Here is a 24,711-nt window from a genome sequence, read left to right as displayed (position 1 = left end):
ACAGTGAAATTAGCTGTTTACTAAATGTTAAAAGCTCATACTACAGCACAGAGCCCTTGCTTCTAAGGAGTACACTATCAAATATGTGTCTTAATGAACCTTTTAATAGAGAACCAATTACAAAATAGTTGTATAGGCCTGGTACCAACAAGTACCATAGCTTTTCTGCCTTTCGGGGATTCACTATCACAGTCCTGAATTTTAAAGGGAGGGTGACACATAAGCCCAGGTGTTCTCCTGGGCCACTAACCCTCTTTCTCCCATTTAAATAACTGACAGTGGCATCTTCATGGAGAAGGTGAGAGATTCTGGTCTTGAACAGCTAGCAACCATGTGTAGGTCTGTGTGAAATGTTCACAACAAACCGTGAAGTCGTGCAACTCTTCCCGGGTTTCAGGCTGCACTGACAACACAACATTCAATGTGTTCATGACATTCATTTATTAAACCACTTGTTTAGGGTTAGAGCAAATCGCCCGTTCTCAGGGAAACATGGGCAACGGTGGGCCAGAACTTTAGGCCGGGCAGCGTTACTTGCCTCAGTGGCAGCAGTATTCAGTAATTAAGGGCAGCTGTCCTTCAATGCTTTGCTGTGGTGGCCAGGTTGATCATTGAAGCACTGCTAAACTATTGAGCCATTACATAGTCTGGGGCATCTTCCTTCTGTAGATCCTTAGGGCCTGAATCTCCTCTGACTTATCACCTTTTTACGGCAATGTCACTCCATCGATTTTAACAGTTACTCCTGATTTACCCCATTGACAGTGAGAAGAAATGGGCCCTGCATCTGGAAGACCTGCTAAACTTGTCCCCCAGGCTACTCTGAACCATTCTGCATACGTTACTCTGGTTTGATTTCTCCATTGTTCAGAGTGGGGCATCGCCCCAGGTAACTCAAATGCAGAGCCACCACTGAACCTAGGCCAGTGGCTTTTAGTTACTTGTGTGAAATGTATTGTTTTTCACAGTTTCAATATAGAATTAAACTTGGAGGTTTCTAATGTTTGTTGTCCAAAGATTACTCTGAACCCAACACACAACTGATCAGAGAACCAAAATGTCCTGAAAAAAAATATTGCTAGAATAATCCCTGTTTGAAAGTTTGGGACTGAAAATTCAGCTTTTCTGCAGGATTTTTCAAAATGAAACTAAATAAACATTTTTATTTCACTTCAATGCATTTCAAAATGAGATGTCAACATGGACATTTTAATTTTGCTTCAATTTAAAATGTCATTTTGTTTTGCTTTTTGTAAACAAAAACAAATAATCAGATTTTCTACTTTTCGTTTCTGGGTGTTCTCATCCCCCCCGCTTTTTATCTTCCCCTATTTTTTCAGTGGAAAAGGTTAGAAAACAGTAAGAAAGTGTGAAAGTTAGTTTTGCTATACTTCATATACTTTTTTAAAAAATCTTTTACCTGGGGGAGAGGGGAAAGTAGGGCAAGAGGCACAGAATTTTTTAAAAAAGGGTGGGGGAGAAGGAGGAAATAAAAATCAAAAGAAAAAAATCAAAAATCTGATAAAGGAAAACTGACAATTTTGGGTTTCCAAATATAAAATAAAATAAAAACATTTTAAGTCAAAATGTACAGAAATTTCTGATTTGGTTTGAAATATCAACTTGAAATGAAATTTTTATTTCATGTTTTTGGGTTGGAAAATTTGTCAAAAAAATTCCTGCAGAAAACTGTGTTTTCAACCAAACAACATCTTTTCAACTTGAAAAATTTCAGTTTTACCCAAAAGTCAGAAGGAGGAGATAAAAATGAATACATTTGGAAACCAACTTAAATGACACAAGATAGTTAAGTCCAAAGTTGACTGCAAAGAGTTACAAAGGGATCTCACAAAGCTGGGTGACTGGGCCACAAAATGGTAGATGAAATTCAATGTTGATAAATGCAAAATAATGTACATTGAAAAACATAATCCCCACTATACATACAAAATGAAGGGGTCTAAATTAACTGTTACCTCTCAAGAAAGAGATCTTGGAGTCATCGTGGATAGTTTTCTGAAAGCCTCTGCTCAATGTGCAGCGGTAGTCAAAGAAGCTAACAGAATATTTGGACCCTTAGGAAAGGGATAGATAATATGACAGAAAATATCATAATGCCACTCTATTAATTCCCAGTATGTCCACACCTTGAATACTGTGTGCAGTTCTGCTTGTCCCAAAGATAATTAAAAAAGGATCAAGAAGGGCAACAAAAATAATTAGGGGTGTGGGACAACTTCCATCCGAAGAGAAATTAAAAAGACTGGAAATGTTAGGCTTGGAAAGGAGAGGCCTGAGGGGGATTATGATAGAGGTCTATAAAATAATGACTGGTGTGGAGAAAGGTAATAAGGAAGTGTTATTTACCCCTATACATAACACAAGAATGAGGAGTCACCAGATGAAATTAATAGGGAGCAGGTTTAAGGAAGTATGTACTTCTTCACATAGTGCACAGTCAGCCTGTGGAACTCATTGCCAGAGGATGTTGTGAAGGCCAAAAATATAACTCGGTTCAAAAAAAGGATCTGATCATGGAAGATAGGTCTATCAATGGCTGTTAGCCAAGATGGTCAGGGATGCAAACCCATGCTCTGGGTGTCCCTAGACCTCTAACTGCAAGACTGGATGACAGGGGATGGATCACTAAATAACTGGCCCTGTTCTATTCATTCCATCTGAAGCATCTGGCACTGGCCACTGTACAAGTCTGGATACTGGGCTAGATGAGCAAAGAAAGATGTAGGAAGCTAAACGAACCAATCACCATGACTGACATGATCATAAATCAGCACTTTAAACAAGACATTTACATGAGTCTTTGTAAAAATTAATTTGTAAAATAGCAAATAGTACTGGATGAATGGATGTGACAAGTGAACCTCACAAAGGATGGTTTGGATCAGTATCCACAAGTGAGGGGGTGAAATCCTGGCACTACTGAAGTTATTGGGAATTTTCTCACTGTCTTCATTAGGGCCAGTATTTCATCCCAGCTGTTTATCTGAAACTTGTTAAGACTCATTTCAGAGTAGCAGCCATGTTAGTCTGTATTCGCAAAAAGAAAAGGAGTACTAGGGGCACCTTAGAGACGAACCAATTTACCTGAGCATAAGCTTTCGTGAGCTATAGCTCACTTCATCAAATGCATCCGATGAAGTGAGTTGTAGCTCACGAAAGCTTATGCTCAAATAAATTTGTTAGTCTCTAAGGTGCCACTAGTACTCCTTTTCTTTTTGTTAAGACTCAGAGTTCCATGTTCCTTCCACCCTCAAATAAGTCCTGATTCAGCAAGATATTTAGGCATGTGCTTAACTTCAAGCATGAGTTCTCACATTGATTTCAATAGACTACTTAGGATGTTAAAATTAGACAAAGTTAGAGGTTCAGCTTACTCTGAGTGGCTTGTCAAATTCTGGTGTAAAATAACAATGCATCAGTTCGTTCTAAAGAATTCTCATCTGATAGTTTAGAAATAGTCTAGAGATATTAGACTGTTTGATTCCTTTGTTGTTTGGGAAATTTCAATACATTGGGTGATGATAGTTGGGTTAAACCTGGGGATATTTTTGGTTGGAGTCGTCTCGGGTTTAGTATGAGTAAGCATGCATTCATACTATCACTGAAATTTTGAAATAGTATTTTAAATGTTGATAACAAAAAGGAATCATTTCATTAATGCAAACCTTGATACTGATGTTTGATTATATTATTCCATGCTATATATTGGCTTGAAATTCTCTTGAAATAACTATAGACATTTCTGGATTTCTGTGATAAATCAGGCATTATATGATTCATTCACAATAAGCTGAAATGTATGAATCTGTTGGAAATGCTATTTAACTTTTCTTATCTCTTGTACCAAAAATTCTAGAATAAAAATGTAATTCTTATTTCCACCTTTCTTCTCCCTTTGGGATGACCACTTGGTGCTTATCAGGGACTCCTACAGCACAAATGGTTTTGAAGTTTGTTTAGCATCATTCAAGCAAATTGATAGGGTGAATAACTCTGGTAGAGCTTTCTTAAATCCTTTATCTTACTGGGAAAGTGCTGAGACAGGCATTGCACTAAGTCGCTAAGATTTATTACCTGCACTATTTCTCATTTTCAGATAGAAATGAGTGGAAATTATCCAATTTCTCTTTTTATAATAATGTCTAATACATTTAGTGTCCAATTTCACTTTGCCTCTTGATTTATAGCATTTTCCAGACTAATGGCTCTCTAGGCACTGTTATAAAAGCTACTATTACATATATATCATAAAGTATATTATATATACCTTTCTGGTGTGCAGAGTAGTGTCCATGGGAAGAACTTTCATATGACCCTCTGGATGTATATGATTGATCAGAACCTCAGATGTAGAATGAGCTATACTCAGTGCACCTGGAGAGGGTCAGTAACACAGGTGGCTTTTAGCCATGTCCTCCCTCCTCTACTGGGGACAGCTAGGGTACCTGGTGTAAGTCAGAGTGGCATCAAGAATCTATTCCTTTTTCCACTCACTGACTCAGGACCACCAGAGCACAGTGCTTTCTTGCCATTATTCCTCCCCATATCCTACACACCCACTACACTTGAGGGAGAAAACCAGGAGCAAGTGGCACAGAACTGATACTCTCTGTACAGTATCTAGGACTATTTCTACTTAAGGCAACTCCTTAGATGATATTTAAACCAGCTTTCCAACCAGTCTGTGATACCAGAACAGTGCAATGGGGAAGGTGTGAGAGCTAAGATCTGGCTCTGTGCATCCTGTGGCTTGTAAGTTAAATGGCATGGCACAGGCTATAAGCAGGTTAGCAGATAACCTATCTGCTAAGTGCATGGTCACATTCTGAGCAGGAATTGAAACATGTCCCTCCTGTAACTTGTCCCTCCAGTCAATGAGTTTAGCATTTAGAAAAAGGGTGCAGTGAGGTTAGAGGATCACACGGGAGGTTGTTAAAGTGGCAGCAGACAGCATCCTTTTTACGTGAGTATGGGCATGTGGATACACTATTTGGTAAATAAGCTTCTCTGTATGTGTTGATTGGGTCATGCTATAGAAGGGTTTGGTTCAACAATGGTTTATTTTCACCTACTCTTGTGGGGCTAGATTGTGCCCATATCTTATCTAGTAGTTTAACAAAGTGTTTCTCTTTGGCTTGTTATGTCAACTATCCACCACCCGCGTGACATGCAGACAATTATTTATTATTAAACTTTGTTCCGGTTCTTAGGATAAATACATGATGATAAAATATATTTCTTTCTACTAGCACTAAAGTTCCAGGCTTCAATTTGTTCTTAATTAATTTCAACTGCATTTTATTAGGTAATAACAAACCTACGGATGACCTGAGGGACAAACCTATCTGAGAGACAAAAACATAACGATAACATCACAGATGGAAATTACAGCTGGCAAATAGCCCAATGCTCACTCCATGGCCCCAACACGCTCTAAAGCGGGGACCCCTTCAGGGATGCATTGGGTCTCCTTCTCCTTGCCCACTTAGAGAAACATTAGCATGATATCCGCACCCCAGCTCTTCTCAGACAAAGATGTTAGAAGGAAGACCACCCAATATTTACCCCTGCAGCCAAGGTGTCAGGAGTGGGTGGATAGGCTGGGCCTGCTGAACTCTTCTCCTCCTTCTATCACACATTGAATTCTGTACTATGGTGGTGGTGGGGTCACCCAAAGCATTGGTCTTGGAATTAACACCCTTTGAGATTCATGGAACAGTTCCTCCTCTGAGCTATTGTTTCAGGCTCTCAGCAGGTGTTTTCATGTCCGTTACACTTGGGTCATGTTTTCAAGAGGCTCTTCACAATTGTGAGGGCTAGAAACTTTTTTTGTTTTAATGCCAGCTCAGATTCTGATGTAATTACATAATTCTGCAAGCTCCTATAGTGCCTATGCCTTAATCTCTCCCTGAGGAGAGTCTAAAGTGCCAGAAGCCAGGCTTCCCTCAGTCTCCAACATCTAATGTTTTGTTAGTATCAAGACATCCCAGGTGTAATTGTACACAAGGCTAGCAGCAACACCATGGTTTAGTTGTATGCAGGTGCAGACAGCTGGCTAGGCTAGTACTTACACCTTTCTACAAATAACGGCTATGTTAACTGTTAGACACATTATGTTTAATTATAGGCTTTGGTGGATTTCATTGGCATTCCACTGGGGAATTAGAACACTTTCCAGATGAAGACAGTTTGATCTCTGTGGAAAGTGTGTCTAGGCTAAAGGGAGCTCAATGAGCAAAAGTAGCTTGGCTGAAATTGGATTCCCAGTGGGATACTATTGTAAAATGATGTAAGGAATCTACTGCACTATTGCTAAGAAGAATAAAAAAGTCCGTGGAAAACAAATAAAGAACTTCGCTCATCAGAGCTTTAAATCATCAGTGTTATTTATGTTACTGTGAGGGAATATCTTTTCTGCCGATTACAAGCATTCTAATCAAAAAGCAAAGTAATAAGCATAATAGCATGAAGTGCACAGAAATATAGACCATCGTAAAGATCCAGATGTACAAGAAAACATGTGTCCTTTAACCTAAACTATGTGTTATGGTCACTGGGAAATTACAGTTGAACACAGTAAGGATGACATTTCCTTTTGCAATAGTAAATCAATGGGTTCTTCATTTTCACTGAATTGTTTTCTAGCCCCCGAGGGAAAATATGACATAAGTGATTACAGGTATAGGAGAGCAGAGGCTAGGAAAAAACATTTAATTAAACCTCCTTTTCCAAAATGACCTTCCTTCATCTTGACAAATAGTGAAAGGAAAATGTGCTTATATAAGCAAAACAATCAAGCAGGTTCATCACAACTACCGTATCTTGGATAAATTTGAGGTTGTAACACATGCTGATGTCTGATCTTACTTAGACTTGTGCCAAAGACAAGCTGTGTTTTGTCTTGCATGGAGCAGGGGAGGAGAAAAGGAAACAACACAGTTCTGGTATGTGACACTTCCTTGTGCTTCTGTGGGACTGGGGATGGCAGGGGTGGATGCTGACGGTTCAGAGAACTGAACCAGCCTTCCACTTGACCCAGGGAGCTGAGGAGCAACACAGACTAGCCTCATTCCTTCCCTCTTCCCTACGCCCACCTTAAATACATGACCACAACCGCGTGGTTCCATCTTGGACTGTAGATGGGCCCAATCCTTCTAGCCAGAGCAGTGGGTGCCCCTTCCAACAGTACACCAGGAGCAGCCATTGCCACTCCTGCAGACCTGTGCTTCTCTCTCTGCCCTACCTTTCAGCACACCAATAGTTAGCCACACAGCCCATCCTACTAGTCAGGCTACTGATTTTCTCTCCACTTACCACCCCTGTCCTTTGCCAGCATATGAGCATACAGCATGAGATCCCCAGGAACAGATTAACTATTTATGTCACCCGCAAATTTTATTAGCACAATTCCATTTTTTGTGCCCAGGTCATTAATAAAAATGCTAAATAAGATTGGTCCCAAGACTGATCCTGCAGGAACTTTACTTGTAAGCTCCCTCCAACCTGACAGTTCACCTTTCAGTATGACCCATTGTAGTCTCCCCTTTAACCAATTCCATATCTACTGTTCAATTCTCATATTAATCCCCATCCTCTCCAATTTAACTACTAATTTCCCATGCAGAACTGTATCAAATGTCTTACTGAAATACAGGTAGATTAGGTCTACTGCAATTCCTTTGTCTAAAAATATCTGTTGTCTTCTCAATGAAAGAAATCAGGCTAGCCTGGCACAATCTACCTTTTGTAAAACCATGTTGTATTTTATCCCAATTACCATTTACCTCTATGTCCTTAACTGTGTCCTTTCTCTTTCAAAATTTGTTTTAAGGCCTTGCATACAATTGAGGTCAAACTAACAGGCCTGTAGTTTCCTGGATCATTTTCTTCCCCTTTTTTAAGAATTAGTGCTATTTTAGCAATCCTCCAGTCATAGGGCATGACCCCCCCCCCCCCGTTTACAGATTCATTACTTGATTTCAGTGATTTTACACTGTTAATTAATCTAAAATCAATGTCATCTGTCACAGACTTGTTCTTTCCTCCATTGGCTGAGATTGGGAAATACATCTATTATTGAACCTGAGACTCCTGAACGAGTGGATTCCCTGGAGTAACATCTCAATGACCTCTCTCGATATTCATGTCCCAGACTGAGCAATTATTTTTGTTTACTTTGAAGTATTTCTCATTAATAATCAAAAAGAGACCTCATCAAATATACACAGATGGGGCATGACCACAAAGACATTGTTAAAAAGTTAGTGTTTCATAATGCTTAGTGTTTCTTTGAATAGAGACTGCAGAACATTGAATAAATGCTTCTGAGTCATTGAAGAATTGCTGCAAAAAGCTACACAAAATGTCTAGAAGTCCCTTGACAAATATTTGCACAAGGGGTGATGATCTAGCACAACAATATTTTTATACGACACGTGTTATTAATAGCTTTGTATTTCTGCTCTGCCTGTCAGGAGAATCCTTTATCCCCAAATCACTGATTGGAGATTTACTGTAAAATGTAGTTTGCTGTTTTAATTTGAGTAAGGAAGAATGAGGGGAAAACATACATCTAAAAGCATTAGCAGTTAATACCCAACAACTCTGAAGACACATTTATTGAATGCTTCAATTGGTCTGTGAACTCATTAAATGGCCATATTCTTTGTTTTGCTTTTGAAATACTGTGGTATCTTTCTCACACATGGATACAGGTTCACCCATTATCAGCCAAGACCAGCACATTACAAGCCTATCACAATGGGAAGAAATGGCCATTTTTTTCTTGTTACACCATGCAGATAAAACAAAGGACAAAGTAATGTTTAGGTATCTGATGCAACCAATTCTGTTCTCAGAAAGCCAGTTGGTAACTAAGTAAATTATAACACATTTGAGTATGTAGGCCTAAAGTGCCTAGAGTTTTTGGGTGCCCAACTTGAAAAACCTTAATAAGGCCTGCTTTTCAGAAGGTGCTCATCTCTTTCTGAAAATAAGACCATCTTAAGATGATTCACGTTGGGCACCCAGGAATCTAAAATAACTGATAACTTTTGAAAAATTAGACCACATTCTTTTAAAACTAAGATTAAAAATAATTCAGCCTGTTTTTTCTCCCCGAGAACTCTTTAACACACATTTTTGTAAGTCACTCCGTGTGTGTTGGTGAAACATGAGGTAATCACAATACTTTATCCATAAACTGAACACTGATGTTCATAAGATGGAATATTGCCATGCAGTGTAACATAAGGAAGAACTACATTTCTAAACTCTTTTAGCTGTGCCATTAGGTACAATTGCCTCCATGATGATTACATTGACTGGCGTGGATTCTTTTTAACATTGTATTTTAGGGCGTGGAAATGTTTAAATGATCAGAACAGCTTCTGTGATTGAAAGACGTGATTTCCCAAGCACTGAGCATCTTGGTTAGACCAAAAATCAGCCTTTATGTAAGCAGGCACAAGTCTTTCAATGTAGTTGCACTTGCTCACTTAAGGGTTGAATTTGACTGAAAGTTCTGGACATTGACAACGATGGAGGGGGCTCCTGGGACACACGCAAGCCTTTTGTTAACAGAGTTGGCCTTTGGTCCTGGTAAGGTTAGTGGATACCTGAGTATTCCCTCACCCCTTCCCACATCCACATTTTGCTCATCCATTTGCTACTATCCAAGGCTCCCAACCAACTCTCCACACTAGCCAAGGGACAATTTCTTCCCACCAGACTGTCAGACCAGCCAGTGAGTCCTAAGGGGGTACAACGTATAGCACTGGTTGCTCTTGGGATAGACATGGGGTGGTGAGGAGAATATGGAACTGACACATTTTGGGGGCGAAGGAAGTATATGGAATTCTTTTGCAGAAATTTTTATCACCTGGCTGACATTTTGCTGACTGAAGTGGAACATTTGAGGGAGCCCACATCAGTGACACACAGGTTGTTTTGACATAGATCAGACTATATATTTTGGCAATTTGGTGAAAAAATTGGAGGGCAGGGAAGGCACATGTAGTTGTAGACAAGAAGAAAATTATTTTGTAAGACTCATCTTTGGAAGTGCGTCATCTTCTTTCCTCCAAAGAAGGGAGTGACAGGCTATATTTACAGAAGACTGAACTCTAGTAAAACAAATATGATCAAAGTTCCCTATCTAGGGAGAGATGGATGACTTGCTAGATATCATTGAAACAGATTGCCTTTCACAGAGATTATTATTTATATAGCACCACTAATTTGCATGGCACTGTCAGATATACAAGAAGTCACGGTTGTTGCCCTGACAATTTTACAATGTAAATTAGACAGATAATCCAATAAAGAACCCAATAACCCAATAAATAATTACAACACACCATGGTGTGCCAGGGAGGGAAGAGATCAGAGCATACAATGGGAAGGGAGGACAGCTTTTGGAAGTACGTTATTTGTACAGTAAACAGACTGTTTTTGATAAATGTGAAACAAAATATTTTTGCTTATTTTTAATATCATCGGGTAAAGGATTATTGATTATTATTGTTTACCTGCACGTAGATTAGTTTCTATGCAACCTGTCTAAACTCAAGCACAACCTCTCTGTGACCTGGCTAGACTCAATCAGCCTGGGATAGGAAAGAGCTGAATCCCCTGAGCCACTGACTGGAGCAATGCTGCTAAGCTACTAGCCTGTCCCACTTGGCTATATGTGCACAGAGGAATATTTACATGGATAAGGATAAGATCTAATTCATCCAACTAACCTCAGTGATCATAGCTTAAATTCCCCAGGGGGGTAACTATTTAATCATTGTATAGATAAACCAGTTAAAGTTCAATAAATGTGAAATTGATTCAAAATATTCATTGGGCAGAGAAATCAGGCGCATCAAAACCACATTTTTCTTTAAATACAAAATTCCTACAGAACTCTCTCTCGTGGGCTATGACGTTGATGAAGTTAAGAAATTCAGTGGGAATTGTGTACCTACTCCTTTAAGCTCCTCTGAAAATCCCAGCCTTAGTTATTAGACTAAATTATTTTATTAATCAATCAATTTAGAAACACAGACTCAGATCCTCAAAAGTACTTAGGTACCTAATTCCCATTGAAATCAGGGGTCCTGGGCAGAAGCTATCTTTTCTGGACAGTTACTATCCCACTCCATCCCCCTTCCCCCCCAGCCCCTCCTGCTGGTAATAGCTCACCTTACCTGATCACTCTCGTTACAGTGTGTATGGTAACACCCATTGTTTCATGTTCTCTGTGTATATAAATCTCCCCACTGTATTTTCTACTGCATGCATCCGATGACGTGAGCTGTCGCTCATGAAAGCTTATGCTCAAATAAATTTGTTAGTCTCTAAGGTGCCACAAGTATTCCTTTTCTTTATCCAACTTCAGTGGTTCTGAAGTTTCATTAAGGAAAGGACAGTAGGTGAAAGAGCTAATGAGGGTGGGATGAGCAGGAAGATACTTACATTTACTTAAAATCTACTATCAGCCACTAACTTAGGATCCTGAAGACCCTTACTCTCATGGGTGGTCTTGACTGATGGGATCAGAACCATTGAAGTTAATGAGGCTGCTTATATCGGTAAGGGCACATGAGAAGCTGTGCTTGAATTTCCAAGAAACTAGATGAGGGCAGATATCTAGGGTTCTAAACTTGTCCTGGGAAATAGATGTGTAACCATTATATATTTTTTTCTCCTGATCTTAAGCAATGTTTCACTTCACAAGATTGAATCAGGATATTCCTGATCAGCCCCAGTTTTTGCTGCCACTTGCTTTAATTTGAGGTAGGGTTGTGTAACAACTGTTTTGAAACCGTAGCAAGTCTGATAAGGATGCCAGACACCTGAGGTGTATATCTAAATTGCAATGAACTTGGCTGACATTGTAGGAGATGAGAGATTAAACAAAACAAAGTATTGAGGAAATACAAAGCTCACATACTATATATGCATGCCAGGATTTTATGTTTATACAGTATATTTGTATGCTAGTCCTGATTTTGTCTGCAAGCTTTTTATCTATGCCTCTTTATTAAGGCTCCCATTTAGTTATCTTCAGCTGGTATTTTACAGCAACAGTCTGACATGAAGGTTTGTTAATCAGACATTACTCTGTAAACAAGCAAAGCATACACTATATATAGAATAAATGCTAAGCAACTGTGAATTACAAGACTATAACACCACTAAGGTTTTATCTGGTGACATTATAAGCTATGGCAGAGAGTCCTGAATGTATTATGAAATAACCAGAACTCAGAAATGGCATTAGGATCTCATTATTAAAAGTTGCTTTGCAAAAAAACAAAAATATCACTACATGATGGATATTACATTGTATCAAAAAATGTAAACATACTTTTCCCCACTTTCCTTTTCACCTCTTTTCTCTCACTACCCACCCACCCCTCCCTCTCATAGATATCCATCAACATGATGTCATTTAAAAACTCTCACAATAAAGGAGCAAACTCATTAAGTAACAAATCATTGGCTGAATGCTGCACAAATAAAGAAGGTGGAGGAGACGCATGAAGAATTTCTGGTAACTTTTGCAATTCACGGGGTAACCTCTACTCATGAATTACAGCAGTTGGCACAGCAGGCCTTAAGGTGGCTAAAGCTTGGTTACCTATGAAATGGGACACCCAGAATCAGTGGCTCCCCTTTGAAAATGTTGACCATAATATCTCACCTCTTGTTCTGCTACTGCTGCCAAACTATTTTCTAAGAGGGAGGCTGGAAGTAATCTGGACCCATCCCTGAACTTCTTAAATCTGCTTCCAAGGGCAGGAGTCCTTCTCATTTAGGACATGACTACAATTCAAGGTGGGCTGTGATTCCCAGCTCAAGATGACACACTCAAGCTAGCTTTCATCAAGCTAGTATGCTAAAAATAGACTGTAGTCACAGCAGTGCGAGCAGCGGGAGGGGCTAGTACCTTGAATACATAGTCATCCAAGATGCTAGGCATGTACTTGTAGTGGCTAGTCTACACTCACACAGCTACACTCTACTAAGGAAAATGAGACAACCCAGATCCACCAGTGGATAGTTAATTGCTCAAGTAGCTGGCTAACAGTTAATTAGGCAAGGAATATCTGGGCCTAATACAGGCTGATGAGGGCTCAGTCAGGAAGCCCCAGAGAAGAGGAAGCCACCTGAGGAGAGAGGATCCGTTGGGGTGGGGGGCTGGGTAGGAAGCTACTCCCAGTTGTGTCTCCCAGGAGAGCAGAGGTCATGGAGAGCAGGAACAGGCCTAAAGAGAAAGTGCTCCCAGGCAAGGGACCAGAGCAGCTCAAGAGAATAAAGTAAGCGAGGGGCCTTGGGAGCTACTAAGGGGTAACCTCTAGCTCAGCAGAGAGTGAAGCACTGGTCAGGGAAGACTGGCATCCAGCAGAATGCCCAGCACAGACCCAAATTCCAGGCAGGAGGGACGAGACATAAGACTGGTTAAGCCAGGGGTGGAGAGTTTCCAGTGCAGTAGCTAGCTGAAGCTTTTTGTGTTGGTCTTTTCTGTTAAATAAATAATAGAAAGGCCTGCTTGGACCTAGTTATACCCTGGGTGAGGGGAAGCTGAGGCAAGGGCTCACCTACAGCATGGTGCTTGATGACAGGGGACTCGCCAGGGAGACCTCCCTGCCCTTACACCAGCTCACCTTAGAATTAACCACAGAAGTGTTTGCTGGCATTTTATAGAAAAAAGAGACAACAGGAATTGAAAGACCTTGGATATTAAACCTCCTTACACAGAAGTGGTCACCACTGATCACTCTTCTTAAGAATAATTTAAAATTTTGCCTGTTCTACCTCATGGCAGAATGTACTTGCATCTCCCATAGCTCACAGATGTCTCTCTGTTTTTCCCTGTCAGAGCCTTGAGGAGTGCAACATAACCTCTGAGAAGGAATGCACTGTGCTTAGCAATCAGCTCATATATAGTCTCCCTCAATTTTGATGTCAAGGAATCAAAGGTGACCAGAGGGAATAGTTAGAGATATGTCATAATATGTACTGGGCTAAAGGCTGTCCTCAGCTACACCTGTGCAACCCCACTTAGTACTCCAGGATTGCATGAATGAAACTGAAGAGAGGATTTGATCCATCACGCTTAAGACATCCCATCTCTTGAAATGAGCTCCAAACAGAAATATCAAATGTCATAAACATACAGCTAAGGGTGGCCTAGAATTCCTCCTTACCTGTAAGGGGTTAAGAAGCTCAAATAACCTGGTTGGCACCTGACCAAATGTGGCACTTTCAAATGTGTGTGGGGGGAGGCTTTGTTTGTGCTCTGTGTTGTGAGTTTTCTGGGGAAGCAGAGAAGCATCAGGTCAGAAAACGCCTTCTCCTAAAATCATCCTAAAATGACTCTCAATATTGCAAAAAAAGTAAATAAGGCAAGGCACGTTAGTTTATCTTTTATTTTTACTTGTGAATTTTCCCTATGCTTACAGGGAGGTTTATCCCTGTTTTTTGTAACTTTAAAGTTTTGCCGAGAGGGGAATCCTGTGTGTTTTGAATCTGATTACCCTGTAAAGTTACCTTCCATCCTGAGTTTACAGAGGTGCTTCTTTTACTTTTTTCTCTTTATTATAAAGTTCTGTTTTTTAAGAATCTGATTTACCTATTTGGTTGGTATATTATTCTCAAGCCTCTCCAGGAAAGGGGGTGAAGGGGTGGGGGGGATATTTTAGGGAACAGGAACTCCAAGTGGTCCTTTTCCTGAATCTTTGTCTAACTCACTTGATGGTGGCCCATCCAAGGACAAGGAAGGATTTGTGCCTTGGGGAAGTTTTAACCTAAGCTGGTAGAAATAAGCATAGGGGGTCTTTCATGCGGGTCCCCACATCTGTACTCTAGAGTTCAGAGTGGGGAGGGAACCTTGACAGCAAATATGATGTACCCATTATACTAAATGCTCATTAGCATTCAATCAAAGCGCATATCACATTTCTGACTAAATATCACTTCTTTTGCAATTAGAAATTAAACAAAATTAAATAAATAAAATTATAATTTCCTTCTTCCTGATGTTGACATAAGAGTCTGTGTGTATATATGTGTGCACAGTTCCAAGAGATTCTGCCATTGTCCCTTGACAACCTGGGTGAGCGCATTTCTTGCATACATTTTGCTATCTGCCTGTCTGTGTCACTAGTATAGCTGTGCAATAGTTTCCAGGAAGGGGTTTTGATAAGCATTGAAGTTACGTGTAGCATTTTTGTGAACAAGTTTTTGATTAGGGCAGGAACTGTTTTTGTATCTATATCTTTTAATCTTGTATAGTGCCAAGCACACTTTGTCAGCATTTAATGATAATAGTGAGTTTAAAGAACAGTAGAGAAACACACCTTTAAGAATCAGAGATGGGCTTGAATTAGACATTTGGACAAACTCCCCCACCCCAAGCATTTTGCCCCTTGTGCCTTGGACCTATCCCTATCAGATGGATCTGAAGGAGAACACTTATCCATACCCTGTTGAAGTTTGGAGACTTTCAGAGCCAGATCCAAGCTTTATGGCTTGTAACCATCTCTACTGAGAACAATGAGTATTGAAAAGTTCAGGGGTTGGCCAGAGCCATTCTATTATTTTACGGTATTAAATAATTGTCAGATAACACTAACCTGATTTGAAGCCATGTGAGCATCGCCGTGGTGCCCCCACCAAAAACCCAGACTGTGAAAAACACAATAAGCAATGTTGTAGTAAACATCATTTGTTTGGGTTGAGATTCTGTGTCCCGAATAGCCAGTGCAAACGCTATTGCACCACGTAAACCTGGGAGAGAAAAGAGACATGCATGGCAACTTAATATGCTTGGACATAAAACTATTTCACTCTTTCCAGCCCCAGTCCTATTCCTTGTGAAAAACCTAAACAAATGGGCCTAAATAGCAATGGGGGAGAAACAGAATGCTCATCTCCTCCATGGCTGCTACAATAGCTTCCACCATACCAGTGTCTTCTGTCCAAATAAGGACATCTGGCCTGAAGATTCATGTTGCTACAGGGAATGAAATGTTGCTGCCTCCAGCAATGGCATTGGAATAATTTGAATGGTGGGGGTGCTGGAAGCCATTGAACAAAACTGTCAACCCTGTATCTGATGGAAACCACTTCAAGCCAGGGGTGCTGCTGCACGCCCAGTACCCCTCGTTTCAGCACCCTGGCTTCCTTGGACTCTACTGAACTTACCTGGGCTGGAGAATTTAGTCTGTGTTCATGTCTATAATGCAACTATTTGTAAAGCAAATTTCTGCAAACATGTCAAAGTAACTAGTCCTCACTGAGAAATTAGATATTGGGAAATCTCTGTTCAAATTAAAAAATAAAAGGAAAAAAGGAGAAAAGAAAAGGGGAGCCCTCCCACCATTTGAAATTTCTCAAGTGATAAAAAACATTTTTTGACTATGGCCTCATATTTCAAACAAAAAAGCAGACATTTTATATATTAAAGTCGCACACACTACAAATAGTCAGACTATGAGCCTTCCAGTAACTGACACTAAATCACATTTAATTGATGTGACGGTATTTGACTCACACACAATCAGCTTTGCAGAATTTCACAATGAAACCATCCTGATATTTACAGACTAATCAGACATTTGTTTTATATCCATATAGTTCTTTATGTCAGGAATAATCTCCAACAGCCAGACTCTGACACCCTTATTCATGTTAAGTAGCACCATAATCCTTTGGGTAGTCTCATTGATGGAATTAAGTAGGAGTTAACATGAATGAGGATATCAGAATGTGGTCCATTAGGACATTCCTTGTTTGTGGCCAAGTGAAATATAATCATTTAAAAAATCATTTTTGTGCTAAGAACAAGCACAAGAAATAAAGACTAATAAGTAGTTTTTAGAGAGAGGTTTAAATGCCTGCTATAGAAGATGCACAATAAATGCAGTTTTAAAACTATTATATAGCATGGCATTTGAAATGTTACAATAAATGTAAAATGTATCCACCTACAGAGACTGAATCAATAGCAAAAGATACAAATGGGGGGAAACAGCTAACTTTGAGTTTAAAAAAGCCCCCTAGGGTTGTAATAAGCAAACAAAAAGGACCTGATAGTATGATATATTACAAGACAAAAAAACAAAAACTAAAGCACTATTTGTGGGGCATAATAGAAATATTTTGAACTTCCCTAATGCTTTCCTTTTATCTTAAAAAAAAATCTTTATTAGTTTTTCAAGAGAAACACAAAAATCAATGCAAAGAGAACATTTAAATGAATATAACAATTCTTATGAAGGGCACAAAGCATTTTGCAAATATTAACAAATTAAGCCTCATATCAATCACCCTCGCAAGGTGGGTAAGGATTATATGGGGAACATTTCACCCACTGCAGAAATGTAATCATCTTTGGAGTAGAACGTGGCAGCCGTTTAACAGCGCAAGCAACAGTGTGCAACATTTTGTACAACAAATGAAGGATTCTGTATCCAATCAAAAGCAGAAGCATCACACGTACAAGCAAAACGGAATAATCTCAATTGAAATTTGTCAGTGACACCAGATTTAACATCTCTGGAGCTTGGGAGTGCTTGTTCTTACTTTTTAATCTACCCTATACACCATATTTGGGTGTTGGTTTATTATTGACTCACTGGGAAGAGTGTCACCAACTGAACACCAACACAAAAGACCTCATGTAAAACTAGGGAGCTGATAGTGCTGCTCTCCATGGCCCTGGTGCCACAGCACATGGAATATTTATGCAGATCTGGTTCCCTTAGTTTAGGAGGGGGATGGAGGAAGGGAGGGAAGAGTGAGCTCCTTTTGGAGTGGGGGGTGGGAAGAAGGGAAGAGCTAGCTCCTGTCAGACCTGGGGTGGGGAGGCACAGAACATGTCCCCCTAAAAGGGATCAACGTTAAATTTCTGCACACGCTCCTGGTCGGCCCAATTAGTAAGTTAGGAAGTCTATGGGAAACCTAAGATGCTCCAAAGCTTTGCAGAACAGAGGGAGGGTGTGTGTGTGTGTGTGTGTGTGTGCGCACGCACATACGTAAATGTGTGCACATGAGTAAGAGAGAGAGTGTGCGAGAAAGGTGAATCTATGGTCTATATTTGGAAAGTGGGGTCTCTGACTTACAGCAGAAAAGTTGACAAAGAAGGTGCAGTACAGTGGGATTTTCAGTACATATACTATGGGGAAATGGGCTAGACTAGGGCATTTTGCCTCCTAGTGGAACAATGGATAGGGGAAAGTTGCTGTTTCTGGTCTGAGTATGGAAAACAAGATGTGATATGTTATGGTTGTGTGATGGGGTGTTCACCCCACACTAGCACAAAAGGGTCAATGCGGCTCAGAAGGGATTAATTGATCAGTTAGACCATACCTAGAGGAGAATTAGGCTTGATAAAGCAATCCCTGATTAAGGATGGAGCCCAGCTGAGCAGAAGCAGGTCTAGCTCACATAAAGCCATGCAGCGAGGGCAGGAGGCGGCTGCAGTTTCTCACTGGGCTTAGAGAGGGAAAAAGAGAAAACCCAGAGGGAAAGTAGATCTCTGTGAGCCTGCCCCTGAGGGATGGGCATACCCAGAGAGATGGTGGAGTTGGAAACAGCTCAGGGAAATAACAGCAAGGCTTAGGACAGTGCAGAGTTGGCCATGGATTCAAGAGTCCCTGAACTGGAATCTGGAGTAGTGGGCAGACCTGTGTTCCTCCTGCCACTGGGAAAGTGGCACAGTCTTAGCAATGAACTAGAAGACTGCCTGAGACAGTTTGTATGGAGAAACTTTGATACCCCAGAAAGGGGAAAACTATAGTGACCTGGACGGAGGGCCAACCCATGAAGAAGGAGCAACCAAGTCCAGAGAATCAGAGAGAGAAGCACGCAAAGGGTGAACAACAGTAAGAGGAGCCTGGTCGAGAGTTAATCCTCAAGTGAGCCGCAAAGAAATGCCTGCCCCCAGCGGTGAGTAGAGAACCTTGTGACAGGTGCTCTGATCAAGGAGCACAGATGAGACAAAGGAGGGTCAAGTCACGGGTCTGGATATGAAGGGTAAGATGCTTAGCATAATGAATGGGTGGGTGAGCAGGAGAATAATCTATGATTGGTTCTATGAGCTGTATGCAGCATATGCATGCTGCTTTGTGGGAATTTGTAGCCCAGACTGGTTACAATCTTAGGGGAGTGGTTTAAGAGGGATTTGAGGCCAGATAGGGATATAGGAATAGAGTTAAAGATGTTTATATACAGTGGCATATCTGACCTGTATACATTTAGTTCAGAGATTTCATGAACTGTGAGTATAGCAACCTTAAATATTGCAATGTTTTTTGCTGTTAAATTTTATCAAGTCTGTAATCAAGCTATAATGATTATGACTGATTAGTATGTGGCGCCTGGCCATGTCAGGCAACTTAGATTATGTGGTCATGGAAGAAGGAATGAGAGGTCAGAGAAGTAGGAAGAAAATCTGAACTTTGTCTCCCCGAGGAAATTTAGGGTGAGACTTTTGAAAGTACTCTCGGTGGACCTCACTTTGCTCCTATTGCAGTCAAAGGTAAATCCCTCACTGACATCAGTGAGCAATTAGGCCAATACTGAGCACTTTTGAAAATCCCAGGGTCAACCTTGGATAACAATGATGATCTCAGCAATGGATGTAGATGATGGTTTAACTCCCTGAGTAGGCAGGAGCAGAGTGTGTTCAGTACTGCTTCAGAAACTCTGGTGGAACCTTGCTCATAACATGTTTCTGTCCACAAACAGCTTGTGTACTAACTCCTAGGGAGAAGTCAGTAATGGGACTAAAAGTCATATTTCCTGTAATAGCTGCAATTCTTCAGCTAAAAGAACAGCTATTGTTTAGTTAAGGACAACAGCTTTTTAAATGTTATTCCAGTATTTTAGCTACTTTGGTTTGCTTCTCCAGAAGTCTAATTAGCACTTATGGCTGCTCTGCCTGGGGCCACAGGTAGTGATTGATCCCCGATCACTCTGCTGTCAACTCCGGAACTCCACCAGGGCGAGAGGCGGAAGTGGCGTCGCTGGGGGAGCGGCAGCCGTCGATCCCACGCCGCGAGGATGCAAAGTAAGTGATTCTAAGTCGATCTAAGATACATGGACTTCAGCTATGCTATTCTCGTAGCTGAAGTTGCGTATCTTAGGTCAATTTTTCCCTACTCCCCCTCAGTGTAGACCAGGCCAGAGGAATGAAAGCTTCTTTGTCTATCAGTTAAGAGCCAGTCAGAGATGCACTGAGTTATTTGTTCTGTACCTTGGTGAAAGCTTTCACAGCTGTGTGTATTGCTGCACTCTAGAAACAAATCTTTTCAAGCAACTTCCATTTAGAAAACACTCCAGCAATTCAAATGATTTAGGCCATGTCTACGCTAGCACGTATGTTGGAAAAACTTTTGCCAAGACACTTTTCTTTTTGTACGAAGAAACTTAATACTTAACAGTCAGAATTAAATCATTTAAGACACACACACACAGTTTATTGAAAGAAGGATCTCTCAGCTCCCTTCTAGATGGTTTTACTTCTCACAACTCAAACATTCAAGGGGCTGTATCACCCCCTCCCTGTGATAAAGCTCAGTGGAAGGAACTCTCGAAGGAACCCTTTGCTGAGCGATTCCCCCTCATCAACACTTAGGGATTTGGGATACACCATATTGACAACTGCTCCACATTTGTTGTTTCCTGGCACCCCTGCTGTCCCCTCTGGCAGCAGGACTCCGCTGCAACACAGCTACCACTACTTGGGTGGGTCTGTATAGCTGGAGACTTTGTTTAAAAAGGGATCCTACAGCAGGGGAGGGGCTCCAAGGAAAACCTGTAATAGCTTTTCTACGTAAGCTCCATGGGGCTGAAGGATGACGTGTGTCCAACTTGCCCCACCCCACCCAGTCCCTGCACACACCTCATATGACCTTCACACCCACAGAGAGCCCTGTGTGGGGCCCAGAGGAACAGGCTGCAGGGCTGCCTAGCTCTCTCATGTATGGAATGAGGGGAATTCACCTGACAAGACGACATTCTGTATGTACTTCTGGGGGTCTCAATCTCACACACTATTAGTTTTTTCACTCATTGCCCAATTTTCTCCCACCTATCAACCACTTCTTTAGAAATCTGGGGGAACACTTCCCTCCCACTAGCGTCTACAGAAGTTCACTTTAATACTGGGTGCATATGTGTATATATGCCAACTTGTGTACACACTTTTTTCTTTTTCTTCTGTGTGTTGTCTTTCACGCTCAGCCCTACTGATACTTCCTGCCCTCTGCCAATTACATCATTAGTGCAGTAGCTGGGCTGCCCTGGCTTTGCAGCAGATGTCCTACAAGCCTCCCACTGGTAAACAGGACAGGGCAAAACAGAAAAGCACAGCTGAAGACCAATAGAGATATTGGAAAAAGACAGGTGGCTACAACTCAGTCACATACTAACTGGGCACATGTTTTGTTTAAAACTCAAGTAGTGCCTGTGTGACCCAGGGACCTTTTGGTGACAACTTGCATAAGACACAGAATGTGTATAGGGTTTTACGGGGAACTGGGTCATATCTGCATAGCAGTTCACCAAAGGATAGCATGCAAGGTCTCTACCCAGAGCAAGTAGCCCGCTTGTCATTGTAATCATTGCAAAATGTATGTACAGATAATATTTAAGGAGTTAGATATCTATGCTAAAATTATGTTCTTAAGGTCTTGGAATTAAGACAGGTTATCACCTGAAAGAGATTCTTCCAAGATAACAGACACGTATCTCCTTGTCTGGTCATTTGTGTACTGTACGCCTATTCATAGACTGAGACACAAAAAAAAGAGTAGAGATTGACAGGATTAAGCAAACAGCATGGGGTGTTCTGTTTAGGAATAAAGACAAAGGACGGGACTGGTAAATCTAGGGAGGCAAAGAAACACACAGGATCTTTCACGCAAGAGGCAAGCTGACAGCATGTCTATCTCACGAAAGGAGGCCACAGCCAAACCTGGCCACAGCACTGCCAGGATTTTGGGTGACTATTACTCTATGAGGCATGAGAGTATCTAGATATTAAAGTCTAGGCTCTAGAATGCACGTTATGATTCTATTTCATATGTAACCATTTGTTTCCAACACTTCTACTTGCTATTGAAACTATGCTTTGTTAAACATATTTGTTTTCACTATAAACATATCTAAGTGCTGGGCGTTAAGCAGAGTGGTGATGTGTGGTGGAATTGGTTAGGTGGCATGTCCTGTTTCTCTGGAAGCAGCAAATCTGTGAATACTGAGAGTGTCCAGTGGACTAGGGGCTGGACACTGCAGGGAGATGCTTGGCAGGATCAAGGGTTGGACTGTGACAATTGCTAAACTGTTTAAAAACAAACAAAAACCAGCAAGGCCTAGAGGGAAGTGTTTGTGTTGTCCGTGGCCAGTGGAGTTGGGGAGCTGACCCCCAGTAGGCATGGATAAGGCTTCCTCATGCTAAGGGCATGTGGTAGCAAGGTGCCTCACAATCCTGGATAGTCCTGGAAAGCATCACCCCTGGATGATTCCAATGCCAATGCCACCCTCAGAGCACTGGGTTGAAGGCATCAGAAATGGACATCAGGAACACATCAGACCTGACCTCCACTCTCTATACTGGCTTCCCATGAATACTGAATCCAGTTCAAGGTCTTAGTCCTTACCTTCACAGCGCTCCATGGCCCAGGCCCAGGATATCTAAAAGACCATCTAAAGCTCCTGGACAAAGACTGGGGTGACAACTACACTCCTCTGGCACAATGAAACCCTCGACAACAAGAAGGCTAGTCTGTGCAAGGGACAGAACTTTTTGGGGAACAGTCCAAGGTTGTGGAATGAACTCCTACAGGAACTAAGGACTATCATAAACCTTACAACTTTGCACTTCAAGTGCAAGGCACATTTCATAGAATCATAGAATATCAGGGTTGGAAGGGACCTCAGGAGGTCATCTATCCAACCCCCTGCTCAAAGCAAGACCAATCCCCAATTAAATCATCCCAGCCAGGGCTTTGTCAAGCCTGACCTTAAACTTCTAAGGAAGGAGATTTCACCACCTCCCTAGGTAATGCATTCCAGTGTTTCACCACCCTCCTAGTGAAAAAGTTTTTCCTAATATCCAACCTAAACCTCCTCCACTGCAACTTGAGACCATTACTCCTTGTCCTGTCCTCTTCTACCACTGAGAATAGTCTAGAACCATCCTCTCCGGAACCACCTCTCAGGTAGTTGAAAGCAGCTATCAAATCCCCCCTCATTCTTCTCTTCTGCAGACTAAACAATCCCAGTTCCCTCAGCCTCTCCTCATAAGTCATGTGTTCCAGACCGCTAATTTTTGTTGCCCTTCGCCGGACTCTCTCCAATTTATCCACATCCTTCTTGTAGTGTGGGGCCCAAAACTGGACACAGTACTCCAGATGAGGCCTCACCAATGTCGAATAGAGGGGAAGGATCACGTCCCTCGATCTGCTCGCTATGCCCCTACTTATACACCCCAAAATGCCATTGGCCTTCTTGGCAACAAGGGCACACTGCTGACTCATATCCAGCTTCTCGTCCACTGTCACTCCTAGGTCCTTTTCCGCAGAACTGCTGCCTAGCCATTCGGTCCCTAGTCTGTAGCTGTGCATTGGGTTCTTCCGTCCTAAGTGCAGGACCCTGCACTTATCCTTATTGAACCTCAGATTTCTTTTGGCCCAATCCTCCAATTTGTCTAGGTCCCCACTATCCCTGCCCTCCAGCGTATCTACCACTCCTCCCAGTTTAGTATCATCCGCAAATTTGCTGAGAGTGCAATCCACACCATCCTCCAGATCATTTATGAAGATATTGAACAAAATTTCTTGGACTTTGCCTTCTCTAATATAAACACATAGCAATAGGGGTCTGCGTGGGTGTGTGTAAATAAGTAAAAGATACACCCTAGCAAAACAAGACGCACCTCTGGGGAGCAGGTTAGAAAACAAACACTATGAGACAGATGTGCAACCACATGGCTTCATACACTACCAGAAGGTGCTCAGATATTATGGTGATGAGCAGGGTATAGAAACCTAAATAGAATAGGATAGTCCTACTGGAATTAAGGGGAAATCAATGGGAATACTTCAGGAATACCTCACTCTGCAATGTGAGTAAGGATGGCAGATCAAGACTTATGATTTGATGTAAAGTTTGCAAGTCCTGGTGCTCTAAGCCCCTAAAGGGCCATGTAATAGGGTATTTGGTGGGCTGGATGTAGTAGTGGTTAGTGCCCACCCAGTAGTGGGGGTGGTGGTAGGGAAGTCCAGGCCCACCTTCTCCACCAGGCTCCAACCCAGGGTCCTAGGAGGATCAGCAGCATTTGACCTCCAAGTGGCCCTCTGAGTTACCCTCCATGGGTCACTTCCTATCACTGTTTTCCTCACTCAGTTTCTGGCCCCAGACAAGGTAAAAGAAAAATAAACCAAACTGTCAACCCCAACCAGGCTCATCATATAGTCCTATTCCCTCAGAGAGGCTTCTTCAACCCATCTGCCAGGAGCCTTCAGGGTAGGTCTGTCCTCCTCAGCCTCTCCCTTCTGAGCTGGGTTGCTCCCTTTTCAACCCTGCCCAGTTGGAACATGCTCTGCAGGACTGGAGGAAGGGGCTAGCTGGCCCCAGTACTGTTTAACTTCTTCCAGCCTAGTGTGGGGTTTGTATACTCCATCGTAG

General features: G+C 41.6%; 1 protein-coding gene across 1 annotated transcript in view; it reads right to left on the bottom strand.

Moving 5' to 3' along the window:
• SLC9A9 (solute carrier family 9 member A9) overlaps positions 1–24,711 on the bottom strand; it is a 325,848-nt gene that overhangs the window by 116,566 nt on the left and 184,571 nt on the right. Inside the window, exon 12 of the mRNA XM_073359753.1 lies at positions 15,651–15,804. Within this exon, the coding sequence (XP_073215854.1) occupies positions 15,651–15,804 (154 nt within the window). The remainder of the gene's footprint in view (positions 1–15,650; positions 15,805–24,711) is intronic.

The sequence above is a fragment of the Lepidochelys kempii genome, chromosome 9 (genome assembly GCF_965140265.1).
Source record: "Lepidochelys kempii isolate rLepKem1 chromosome 9, rLepKem1.hap2, whole genome shotgun sequence".
NCBI lineage: Eukaryota > Metazoa > Chordata > Testudines > Cheloniidae > Lepidochelys > Lepidochelys kempii.
Note: the sequence above shows the minus strand (reverse complement) of the source record. Positions and strands in the feature narration are given on the sequence as shown.